The sequence below is a fragment of the Hyla sarda genome, unplaced genomic scaffold (genome assembly GCF_029499605.1).
Source record: "Hyla sarda isolate aHylSar1 unplaced genomic scaffold, aHylSar1.hap1 scaffold_486, whole genome shotgun sequence".
Lineage (NCBI taxonomy): Eukaryota > Metazoa > Chordata > Amphibia > Anura > Hylidae > Hyla > Hyla sarda.
This window is the reverse complement of record NW_026610498.1, coordinates 31,384-44,981: the sequence shown is the minus strand read 5'-3', so window position 1 is coordinate 44,981 and position 13,598 is coordinate 31,384. Positions and strand designations below refer to the sequence as shown.

Here is a 13,598-nt window from a genome sequence, read left to right as displayed (position 1 = left end):
GTGACAGTCATCAGTGCGGTACTTACACGGCTTTCAGCATGGCAGTCGGGGTCTTCGTGAAGCCTCCATTATGATATCTAATTCTTCTCACAACAATCAGATCTGAACTGGTGGGAAATCTTCTGAACGGGAACTCAACATTGATGTCATCAGAATATTGTAAGAGAGCAAACTATGGGGAGAAGAGAAAAGTATTACCCATAATTCTTCACATCACCTCCCACTGTCCACCACATCATCCATCACATCATCAACCATAGGCGGCACACATATGGGGAACCATAGCAGTAATAACAGTAAAGAGAAAGACGGGAGGGAACACTTAATGGCTTTCTCCAGCTTGTAGAACACTCAAACCAAAGGCCGACCCCTCAGACACTGACACATCCAACCTGTAGAGTCTGATGAATGTCGTAGGAGACGCCCAAGTAGAAGCTTTACATATCAAATCCTCATTAGGCTGCTGTAGAGTGGGTTGAATGTTCCCTTAAAGGGGAACTCCACATCTAGACATCTTATCCCCTATCCAAAGGTTAGGGGATAATATGTCTGATCGCGGGTGTCCCGCCGCAGACATCCGGTGCACGGAGTGAACTTCAATGCAAGTCCCAGCAGCGGAACCCCCATGATCAGACATCTTATACCCTATCCTATGGATAGGGCATAAGATGTCTAGTGGTGGAGTACCCCTTTAAGATAAGGCTCCTTACAGGACAATGCTTGAAGTTCACTGATTCTCCTGGCTGAGGTTAAGGGAATCAAATACACAGTTTTGAAGGAAAGACGTTTCAAGGATGAAGACGCAGGTTCAAAAGGATGAGAACATTAGAGGAAGATCCTGGGAAGGAATGGGGTCGAGGAACACCGGCCTAAGTTTCTTGAAGGACTTAAATAAATCGAGACACCAGAACAGAGCCCGAGAAGATTCCATTCGTCTGAACATCAAGGCTGTAACTTGGACATTAATGGTATTAGGCTTTAGACCTTTGTTGAAACCTTCTTGTAAAACTGGAGTAGAGAAGCAACTTCTTCAGGTACCACAACATTTTTCCGGCACCAATCCGTGTACAGGTTCCACACTCATTGGTGCGGGTTTTCTTGAGGCCAATAAAGTGTTGACTTCTTGAGAAAGCCCTTGTATAAACAAAGTGGAGCGTTCATGTTCCAAGCAGCCAGATGGAACCGGCTGAGATCTGAGTGAAACACTCCCTCTTGGCACAGCAGATCCTTGCGATGAGTCAGCTTCATGAAATCCCTTTTCAAAAACGTCAAAACATAGAAGAAATAAGTCTGTTTGACGTGAAACTAGTACCTGAGCCAGAAGAAGCGTCTGTATGACATGAAACTAGTACCTGGGCTGGAAGAAGCGTCTGTATGATGTGAAACTAGTACTTGGCCCGTAAGCATCTGTATATCGCGAAACTAGTACCTGGGCCGAAAGAAGGGTCTGTATGACATGAAACTAGTACCTGGGCTGAAAGAAGCGTCTGTATGATGTGAAACTAGTACCTGGGCCAGAAGAAGCATCTGTATGACATGAAACTAGAGTCATGTCTGTCTTGGTCTGTGTTCACACACAGCTATTGGATTTGGTTGTGTTTTAACAGTGATATGTTTCAAGGTCAGGGAATAGTTAAAGCCTTTGGCTTTCTATCCAATAGCTCTTAGGGTGTGTCTACATAAGGTGAACCCAGTCTAGCTTATGGGCTGGTGATTACAGATTTACATCTTGACTTCCTGACATCCTGTTTGCTGCTAACATGCTTGACATGCTGCTATGGAGCTTTTGGTGAAACACTCCTTGTTTGAGCTTTTAATCTACTATCTCTGTTTTAGTATGCACCTTGCATTTATCTTTGATATGTTCTGGGCTTTTACCCATGGTTAGATAGCATGCTCATAGTAGATTTTAATCCGTGTTTGTATAGTCGGTTTTAGGATTTGTATGTCCTTTCTGCTATGTATCTGTTCACACTGTGTTTTCTCTTGTATCCATTTTCTGTGTTTCTATATCTAGATATCCCTGTTTCCGGTCCATGGGGACTCTGGGAGATTGATCCTGTGTCTACTTGAGGTTTTCTGAGGGATTGCAATTTTTCCTGTCTTGTGTTCATTGTGAACAGTGTTTTTCTTAGTTAAAACTAGATATCCCTGTTACCGGACCATGGGGACTCTGGGAGATTCATTCCTGTGTCTACTGGAGGTTTAGGGATTGTGATTATTTCGGTTTAGCGATAGATCCCGTTTTACCTTTGTGTGGGGGACTCAGAGGGTATTGTTATTTCTGTGTCTACCTGAGGTTGTCCAGGGGATTATGCTATATTCCTGTCTGTTCCTGGAGTCTGTTTTGACTCATCCGTTTCCTTGTCTGGTGTTTTGAACTTAATATGTTTTATTAGTTCTTTATTCAGATCTTTTGAGTTTTTGTACATGCACTGACCATAGAGTACATGATCACTTAGCTATTGTTTTCTTCTGTGCTTTACCATTGGTCTATAGTGTCCTCTGTGCTGCTCTCTGATCTGTGTCCTCTGAACTTAAATTTATTATAAAGTTTTATGTTCCTGTTATGTTTCTGGCTTGTTACCGACTATTTATTAGCATGTGTTTTTTTAAGGGCAGAAAATGAGTAACGTAGATGTCAGGGACGGGTAACAGGGATATCTAGATATAGAAACACAGAAAACGGATACAAGAGAAAACACAGTGTTAACAGATACAAAGCAGAAAGGACATACAAATCCTAAAACCGACTCTACAAACACAGATTAAAATCTACTATGAGCATGCTATCTAACCATGGGTAAAAGCCCAGAACATATTAAAGATAAATGCAAGGTGCATGCTAAAACAGAGGTAGAAGATTAAAATCTCAAACAAGGAGTTTTTCACCAAAAGCTCCATAGCAGCATGCCAAGCCTGTTAGCAGCAAACAGGATGTCAGGAAGCAAAGATGTAAATCTGTAATCACCAGCCCAGAAGCTAGACTGGGTTCACCTTTTGTAGACACACCCTAAGAGCTGTTGGATAGAAAGCCAAAAACATTAACTATTCCCTGACCGGGGAACATATCACTGTTAACCCCTTAAGGACCCGGGCTTTTTCCATTTTTTCATTTTCAATTTTTCCTCCTTAACTTTAAAAAATCATAACTCTTTAAAATTTTCACCTAAAATTCTATATGATGGCTTATTTTTTGCATAACTAATTCTACTTTGTAATGTCATTAGTCATTTTACCCAAAAATCTATGGTGAAACGGGAAAAAAATCAATGTGCGACAAAATTGATGAAAAAACACTATTTTGTAAGTTTTGGGGGCTTCTGTTTTTACACAGCACATTTTTTGGCAAAAATGATGCCTTATCTTTATTCTGTAGGTCCATACGGTTAAAATGATCCCCTACTTGTATAGGTTTGATTTTGTATCACTTCAGAAAAAAATCATGAAGACATGCAGGAAAATTCATACGTTTAAAATTGTCATTTTCTGACCCCTATAACTTTGTTATTTTTCTGTGTTCAGGGCGCTATGAGGGCTCATTTTTTGCACAATGATCTGAAGTTTCTAGTGGTACCATTTTTGTTCTGATCGGACTTTTTGATCACTTTTTATTCACTTTTTTGTGGTATAAAAAGTAATCAAAAATGCGCTATTTTGGACTTTGGAATTTTTTTGCGCGTACGCCATTGAACGTGCGGTTTAAAAAGCGGCATATTTTTTATAATTTGGACATATACCACATATGTTTATTTTTATTTACACTGTGTTTTTTTTTATTCTTGGAAATGCCGGGTGATTCAAACTTTTATTAGGGGAAGGGATAATTGAAAGGGTTAATGATTTTTTTTTACACTTTTTTATGCACTATTATAGCTCCTATAGGGGGCTATAACATTGCATTTACTGATCTTCGACACTGATTGATGCATCTCCCTAGGAATGGATCAATCAGTGTTTTCGGCGATTGAATGCTCAAGCCTGGATCTCAGGCTTGAAGCATTCATTCGGCGATCGGACAGCAGGAAGGAAGGTAAGAAGACCTCCTCCTGTGCTACAGCTGTTCGGGATGCTGCGATTATACCGCGGCGATCCCAAACAGCTCCCTGAGCTAGCCGGGCACTTTTACTTTTGTTTGAGCGCGCGGCTAAAGGGTTAATAGCGCGCGGCACCGCAATCGGTGCCGCACGCTATTAGTGACAGGTCCCGGCTTCACTATGATGCCGGGCTTGCCGCGATATGATGTGACCCCGCGTTATATCGCAGGACCGGGACCCAGGTCGTATCCATACGTCCTGGGTCCTTAAGAGGTTTAAGCACAACCAAATCCGATAGCTGTGTGTTAACACAGACTGAGACAGACATGACAACTAGTACCTGGGCCAGAAGAAGCGTTTTTTTTTTACGTGAAACTAGTACCTGGGCTGGAAGAAGCGTCTGTATGACGTGAAGCTAGTACCTGGCCCGGAAGAAGCATCTGTATGACGTGAAACTAGTAGCCTTCTGTGGTATACCCCCGTATCGGAGAGCGCTCTCTCTCCCTCACTGCACGTGAAACCTGTGTTTTCCTGTACAAGCCATGAATGTGAACACCCAAACTGATCGGGTGAGTGCGACTTATTTCTTCTATGCTTTGAAGTCACTTCGCTTATCTATACATGGTCAGCACCCTCGAGGAGAATTGTTCTGTCAATCTAGTGGAAGGAGGTTAACTCTTTAGCCGGTAGAGCGCAGCAGGAAGGATGACGATGGCTCTTATTTTCTCGTTCCTGATCTTCTTCAGGACTGCTGGAAGCAATTGAACCGGAGGAAACGCATACATGAAGGTTCGGCTCCACCTGATCGTAAGGCCGTCCACCACTACTGACCAATCTCTCCTTGATAGGGAGCAGAATCTGGTTAGCTTCGAGTTCTGACAAGTTGTCATCTATGATCCCCCACTTCGATATCACCCACCGGAACCCTTCAGAATTGAGCTCTCATTCTCCTGGTGACACTGTATTCCTGCTCAGACTGTCTGCTGCGGTATTGGACGAGCCTTTAATGTGGACCACTGTCAGATATAGTAGGTGATCACTCAGATGAGCACTGCTTCTCGTCCCACCCTGTTTGTTGACACAAAAAACGGATGAAAGATTGTCCTATAAATCCAGAACTGACTGATAATGAAGAAGTTGTCGCTGGAAATGAATAAAAGCTTTCCTTATGGCTCGTGGTTCCTTCAGATTCAAGGAGGATTTCTTCTCTTCTGGACTCCATCTGTTCTGTACCCATGCGTCCCCTACATGGGACTGCTGGAAGAAGAGAGAGTAGAAACTTGCCGAATATGAAGCGATCCTCTTGAAGTCATCACTAAAGTTCCCGTTTCAATGAGGTCGGAACTTGAATCATCAAATCCAGGACTCTGGACATCTGTCCCTGGTCCTCAAAAAATGGTTTTGTAGAACCCTGATATGGGCCTGATTTTGCCAAGTTTACGAAAGGACATTTGCCTTTTACGAAACCTTTTGTAGTTCTGGAAAGGTCTTACTGGTTTCTTTTTCTGATTAACCTTTGTCTTCACTGAGATCTTTCAGGAAACCTTTGAGCAGAGGACCAGACTTGGACGAGGGATCAAAATGACTTTTTCACAGAATATCTTCAGACCATGGTTTGATTCTCTGTGCCTTAGATACGGCCATTGCCCTAGAAGAAAATGATAAAACATCTAGTGGAGCATCGCAAAGAAAATCAGCTGCAATCTTCAGCCGCACTTACTTCTGTACATGCGCCTGGCTTCATACGAGAAAATACCTCGGGGAATTCTGTGTCCGGCTCACATGGAACAGAGGCATCGCGTTCACATGGGACAGAGGTAACACTCTCATATGGGACAGAGGCACCGCGCTCACATGGGACAGAGGCACCGCGTTCACATAGGACAGAGGCACCGCGTTCACATAGGACAGAGGCACCGCGCTCACATGGGACAGAGGCACCGCGTTCACATGGGACAGAGGCACCATGCCCACATGGGACAGATTCACCGTGCCCACATGGGACAGAGGCACCGCGCTCACATGGGACAGAGGCACCGCATTCACATAGGACAGAGGCACCGCGTTCACATGGGACAGAGGCACCGTGTTCACATGGGACAGAGGCACCATACCCACATGGGACAGATTCACCGTGCCCACATGGGACAGAGGCACCGCGCTCACATGGCACAGAGGCACCGCGTTCACATGGGACAGAGGCACCGCGTTCACATAGGACAGAGGCCCCTCGCTCACATGGGACAGAGGCACTGCGTTCACATGGGACAGAGGCACCGCGTTCACATGGGACAGAGGCACCATACCCACATGGGACAGATTCACCGTGCCCACATGGGACAGAGGCACCGCGCTCACATGGCACAGAGGCACCGCGTTCACATGGGACAGAGGCACCATACCCACATGGGACAGATTCACCGTGCCCACATGGGACAGAGGCACCGCGCTCACATGGCACAGAGGCACCGCGTTCACATGGGACAGAGGCACCGCGTTCACATGGGACAGAGGCACCGTGTTCACATGAGACAGAGGCACCATGCCCACATGGGGCAGATTCACCATGCCCACATGGGACAGAGGCACCACGCTCACATGGGACAGAGGCACCGCGTTCACATGGGACAGAGGCACCGCGTTCACATGGTGCAGAGGCACCATGCTCACTAGTGTTGCTCGCGATTATTCGCAATGCGAATTTTATTTGCGAATATCGCATATTCGCGAATTCGCGAATATTCGCGAATATAGCACTATATATTTGTAATTACGAATATTGTTTTTTTTTTTTTCACAGTACACATCACAGTGATCATCCCTCTCTACTTCCAGCTTGTGTGGTGTAAAGAAGGCTCTAATACTACTGTGTGAGACTGGCGTGCGAATTTTCGCATATGCTAATTTTTATATATGCTAATTTTCGCATATGCTAGTTTTCGCATGCGCGAATTTTCGCATATGCGCAAATAAAACGCGAATATTACGAATATGCGAATTTAGTGAATATATGACGAATATTCGTCCATATATTCGCGAAATATCGCGAATTCGAATATGGCCTATGCCGCTCAACACTAGTGCTCACATGGGACAGAGGCACCGCGCTCACATGGGACATGGCTGAGGGACCAGGGAAACCCCCGGTATACGGCGGGTCATATAAAAGTGCTTATTTATTTATGGGTCCCCATAGCCAGAGTCCCTAGGACGTAGGGATCCCTATTAGTATAGTCTACCCCTAGTCGCCTTTATTCTAATGTATAATTAGTAATTTATGCATAGATAATATAAATAGTATAGTATAAATGTAAATAAATGGTTAATTATTTGTTTCTATGGTGTCGCAGGGCCAAGCCTCACTCTGGATGCGTTCCAGGCCTCACTTTGGTATCTCTAGCCTCCTTCTGGTTTTATAATGTATATAGATCCTGTGATGTAAGCAATCCCATCACACCATGTAAAGTGAATGGCAGACGTTCGGACCAATCAGATTCGCCACGCTCCCTGCCCATATAAGGGAACGGCGGGCATCTTATCTCACTTTTGTTCCTGGGATAGCAAGTAAGCAAGTATCGCAGTGAGTTAGGCCTGAGCCTTGCGGCAACGTCTGAATGATCTAAATTATAGAGTGTGTCATCCCCTAAGCACTCTGCAGTATCACCGGACCCAATATTTCCCCTAAATCTGGACGGATCTGCACATCACTCCCTAAATTCAGAGACTATAAGTTTAATGCAAGGTCTGCAACTTCTGCCAGTCGCTAAGCAACCTAAGAACTGTTATATGAGAATGTTACTACGCATTGGATATTGCAAGCACTGCAGTAAAGTTATTCAAGTTCAAGTTAAATCTGCTTGTGGACCTTCAGTCATTTCATTGCACCTATCGCTTATGGGAAGGGCGGCGATAGGCCGGAACATAGATTTAGCATACCAGCCCTCACCCTGGCGTCACGAGTGACTGGGTTAATATTAACCCCTCATATACCAACATTATACCATCCCTACCATACACCCCCCAAGGGCTACCACAAAGCCTTTTTGGCGTTGCACGAACAGGATTCGGGTGTGTGCCTACTATTGCCACTAGTGAAATTGTACTCCCCCCTATATAAGAGACTGTGTGTAATGTATAAGAATGGGGCGTGTGGCGAACGTTACAAGAGGGCCACACAAAAAGTAAGGGGGGAGGCGAAGAGTACAGCGGAGCTGCAATCCGCATTGAAAAGAGTTAAAACCGGCGTGAGGCCTTCCCGCGCGCGGGATTCAGAAACTCCGCCCACCAAAGTCTGCGGTGCGGCGGCCATCTTGCCGGAGCCCAAAGTCGGGGACATACAGATAGAAGCTTCATTTAAAGGGCCAGCGCACTCATTCCCCCTCTGAAGTACGCCTCAGACTATATGAGCGACGTCAGAAACCAGTGAGACTCTCAGAGCATATGCAGTAGCTTTACAGAACGCATTAGAGGCGGTGCAGAAGCTAGATGGCATCAAGCCCGATCAGGCTAACCGAGTGCTGATGGACTGTTTTATAGAGGGAGCATTGAATAAATGGGACAAGGCTCAACTTAGGATGCTAGCTGTGCAAAATCCCGATATGGCCTTCCCAGCTTGTAAGAGACTGGCGGTTAAAGTGATCGAGCCCCCGGGACCCTCGCCCCAGTCACCTGTCCCTTCTCAGCCTGCCCTTACAACACCTCCTCCTAGCCCTGGGACAGCTGATTTGCGAGACATTAGGCAGGACATTGAACAGTTAGCCGAGGCCTTTAAAGAAATGGCCGTCCAGCCCAATCCCCCTAGATCTGCAACACTCTCACCTAAGAAACCTGCTGATCCATCTAATACCCCTCCTGTGAGACTGCCTGGTAATCAGTGGCGTGCCTGCAGCCATTGTGGTAAGATTGGACATTGGAAGAGCCAATGCTGGGCTTTAATGGAAGAAGGTCCAGAATCAACCAGCGACAAGAAAGGACTGTCTATGTATGTAGCTGCTTGTCCTTATGTACAGGTGATGATTGAAGGTGTCCGGTTACAAGCTTTGATAGATACGGGGTCTCAGGTATCCACTATTCCACAGGGGGTTTTCTATAAGTACTGGGGCCCAGAAAGGTTGTGTGACCCTCAGGAAGCGAACTTCAGAGTAATTGCAGGGAACGGGAAACCAGTACCCAGACATGGTTACTGGGAGCCCACGGTGCAGGTGGGAAAACATGTGTTAGGAAGGCAAGGGGTGATCGTCACAAATGTTAGAGATGAGGGAGCAGCCGATTTCATTTTAGGCATGAATATTATGAGACAATGTTTTGATGATATTGCCTGCACTACATACATCTCTCCCTCACTTGTCACCCCCAGGCCGGCAAGCTGCCCAACACCACCTCAAAACCATCCAAGCAGAACAGAAGTTTGTGAATTATCAAGGAGAAATCTGTCGAGTAAGGACTCAAGATATCCGAGCCATTAGTCTAGAGTTACAGACAGAGTTATTTGGTGCCGTGCCCAACCCGGGGTGAAGCATCAAGATTACCAAGCGCTCTTGGAGCCCCTTCTGCTGGAAGATTGTCCCTTGGTGCGAGCTGCTAGAAGCCTGGTAACCGTACGGAATCGGAAGGTCCCAGTGAGGCTTATCAGTCTCTCTCAAGTGGCTGTCCAGCTACCCAAGTACACCACAGTGGCTACTTTACACCATCTGGACGTCAGAGATGTAGTCTCGAAGTCACAGGTGGTCCCACCTGGACCTGATCAGAGCCCTGCGGAACCAGTTGCAGATAGGAGACAAAGATATCCCCAAGGAACAGGTGGAAGGAGTCATCAAGAAGGAAGAAACATCAAGAAGCTTTCAGCAAATTTCCCACAGACTTTGGCAGAACCGCCATGATCAAACATAGGATTCTCACCGGAGACAATCCACCCATTAAAGAGAGGCATCGTCCTGTGGCTCCTGGGATGTATCAGACCATAAAGAAAATGCTGGTGGAGATGAAAGAGGCCGATGTCATCCAAGAAAGCCCGTGGGCTGCACCTTTGGTCTTGATGAAAAAGAAAGATGGCACCATCCGCTTTTGCGTAGACTACCGGAAGCTAAACAACATAACTCATAAGGATGCCTATCCTCTCCCACGCATTGAAGAATCCTTGACTGCGTTGGGGTCTGCCACCTACTTTTCCACACTGGATCTGACGAGCGGCTACTGGCAGGTGTATGCCAAGTATGCCCTTTGGAATGTGCAATGCACCAGCTACTTTCCAACGCCTAATGGAGCGATGCTTAGGGCACCTTAACTTCCAGAGTGTTTTGTTGTATCTAGATGATGTCATAGTCTACTCTCGAACATATCAGGAACACCTGGATCACCTGAAAGAAGTTTTCCAAGTTCTTATCCAACATGGAGTCAAGGTTAAGCCTTCCAAATGCCACTTGCTAAAGCCTCAAGTGTACTACTTAGGACACGTCGTCAGTGCTCAAGGAGTCCAGCCTGATCCAGACAAAGTGAGTGCTGTGAAAGAGTGGCCTACACCCAGGACGGTGCGAGACGTCAGAAGTTTCCTGGGTTTTGCTGGATATTACTGGCGTTTCATCCCTCATTTTGCTCAAATTGCCGGACCCTTGACCGAATTACTGAGAGGGACTGCCCGGGATAATTATAATGGGAGGCTTCCCATCCAGTGGGCCGAAGAACAAGAGGATGCCTTTCGAGCCCTGAAGTATCTCCTCACGGAACCCCCCATATTGGCGTATCCTGACTACAGCCTGCCGTTCCGTTTATACACAGACGCTAGCTTTGAAGGTCTGGGGGCGGTCTTATCTCAAGTGCAAGATGGCAAGGAGAGGGTGATTGCCTATGCCAGCCGGCATCTTCGAGGTTCTGAGAAGAATGATGCTAACTACAGCTCCTTCAAGCTGGAACTCCTGGCCCTGGTTTGGGCTATTACTGAGAAGTTTAAAGACTACCTGGCGGCTACTCCCTTCACGGTCTACACTGATGAAAAAACCCCTTGGCCCATTTGAACACTGCTAAGTTGGGAGCTCTTGAACAGCGTTGGGCCTCTCGGTTGGCCAACTATGACTTTAACATCAAGTACCGCAGCGGAAAAAACAATGTCAATGCGGATGTACTTTCTCGCATGGCCCCGGGAAAAGCACCTCCTGCTGAAGATGTGTGGGAAGATGTAGAAATGCCTCCCTTCTACCGAAGGTTCGTGAGCCAGAATGCTCTAACTGCCCAGGCTGGTGACGGACCTGAATCTTCCAAGGTCTCCATAGATCTGTCTACCTGGAAGACACTTTAGGATGAGAGCAGAGTTATCGGGGACCTCCTCGACTATTGCCTCCACAAGAAAGTGCCTACTCGGGTGCGCAAGGCCCATGGAGACTTCGAATTGAAGTGGCTGTGGCGGCAGATAAACCGCCTGTTCCTGCACAAGGGGTTGGTCTACCGAAATTCCCTGGACCCAGTCTCTGGAGACCGCATACACCAGATTGTGGTTTCCAGGAGGGATGCAGCCATGGTTCTGAATGATTATAAAGACCAATCCGGACACTTCGGGGTCCATAAGACGGAGATCCCAGTAAGAAGGAGATTCTACTGGATTGGGATGCGGGGAGACATCGAGAATTGGTGTGCCGAATGCTCCGCGTGCAACGTGATAAAGAACCCCCGGAGGGACGCAAGAACCCCTTTGCATCCCTTCTGTACAGAAAGACCGAATCAAATTGTTGCCTTGGACCATGTAAAGCTGGCCCCCACTCGATCTGGCTATTGTCATGCCCTAACAATGGTGGATCATTACTACAAGTGGGTGATCATGGTCCCCGTCAAGGACCTTACCACCAAGACTGCTGTTCAATTCTTCTATCGGCATTGGATACAACCGTTGGGGTGTCCCGATTCGGTCCTCATGGATCGGGGAACCGCCTTTGAAGCCCAGTTGTTCCAGGAACTTTGCCGGCTGCATGATTGCAAGAAGCTCCGGACAACAGCCTACCATCCCCAAGGGAATAGACTCTGTGAGAGGATCAATCAAGTGTTCATCCAGATGCTCAGAGCAGCCTCTGTCTCGAAGCACGAAGAGTGGCCTCAGCTGCTGCCAGAACTCCTGGAAATCTACAACAACACTGTTCACTGCTCTACGGGGTATACGTCCTTTTTCTTGATGATGGGCCGACACAGCCAATTCCCGAAGGATCGAACCTTTGGGCTACAGGAACCTTTCAACAATTCTCCTCAGGCTTCCCAAGGTTGGGTGTCAGAGAATCGACAAAGAATTGAGGAAGCCAAGGACATCGTTGAGAAGAAAATGGGTGAAGTTCATGAGCGCCAGCAGAAAGACTATAATCGACATGCTTCGGCTCAGCCCTAGCAGCTTGGAGATAAAGTGTGGCTCAGAAAATTTCCTAGAACCCATAAATTGGACTCCCTGTGGGAAACGGAGCCATACACCATCACTGCAGTTCCTTACCCTGAAACGGACGTATATGAGATACAAAAAAATGGGTTCGAGCCACAGGTGGTTCACCGGAATAGGATAAAAGTGTGCCGGAAAGAAGATACGCTTAGCCCATCTCCTCCTGATCCACCTGCTATTTCTACTCCACCTCCTATAGATATCCTCAAGTGTAGGCACTTCTGATGACTCGGAGGTGGTGTTTCGGTGGTCTCAAAGGACTACACAGGGCAAACTACCCATCAGGTACCAGGACTCACATTTAGTACCTGCACACATGGTACCTCTGATAACACACTTCAATGCTCTGCCAATTACATATCAGTGCCCTACATTACTCACTTAATGTACTACTTCTAAATTTCTCTAGTACATACACAAAAACAAATAAATATCTCACTTAAGTAACACTTAAGGAATTGTAGCACATTGATACCCAATTCCTGCCACTGTTAGGTACACTTCTTCTTTTCTTTATTCATTGCGTGTGTGAGATGCTCTGCCTGGCCAGTAGATGCTCTTGCTAGTACAAAAGTAAACACGTAATTTTCAGAATAACCTATTAGGTTGTTTGAGAAGTGCTCTAGGGGTACATAGAGTGTAGTCGATAGACCCTAGCAGCCACCCTTACTGTGACCTAGCTTAGGGCTAGCCAGTATACCCTTTGTGTACTAACTAACAGGTAACTTATTGTTGGCATAAAATGTGTGAGATAACAAAATGTCTAGTCAGCTTGAAGCTAACAGTATAGAGAGCTGAACTGATGTCTAGTAAGCTTAAAAAAATGTATAATAAGTTTTATAAAGTTATATAGGAAGCTAGAAACTAAAGGATAGATAGCTTCTTTAATTGTCTAGATAGCATTTAAGCGTCCAGATAGCATTCAAGTGTCTAGATAGCATTTAGGTGTCTAGATAGCTCCTTTAAGTGTCTAGATAGCATTCAAATGTCTAGATTGTATTCAAATGTCTAAGTAGGATGTCTAGCTTAAATGTAAATAATCAGGTTCTATAGCATGCTGTTCTAATGCTAGTCCTAGTCCCTCTGTCTCAGGGGACAGACGTCGAGGCCGACTTATCTTTAGTAAGGGGGTTTGCGGTGTCCCAGTACCGCAT

At 46.1% G+C, this 13,598-nt stretch overlaps 1 protein-coding gene across 2 annotated transcripts in view; it reads right to left on the bottom strand.

Annotated features, from left to right (window-relative positions):
* LOC130336630 (integrin alpha-M-like) overlaps positions 1-13,598 on the bottom strand; it is a 133,003-nt gene that overhangs the window by 99,635 nt on the left and 19,770 nt on the right. For both annotated transcript variants that reach the window (XM_056553925.1, XM_056553926.1), the window contains exon 7: positions 27-172. In XM_056553925.1, coding sequence (XP_056409900.1) covers positions 27-172 — 146 coding nt within the window. The remainder of the gene's footprint in view (positions 1-26; positions 173-13,598) is intronic.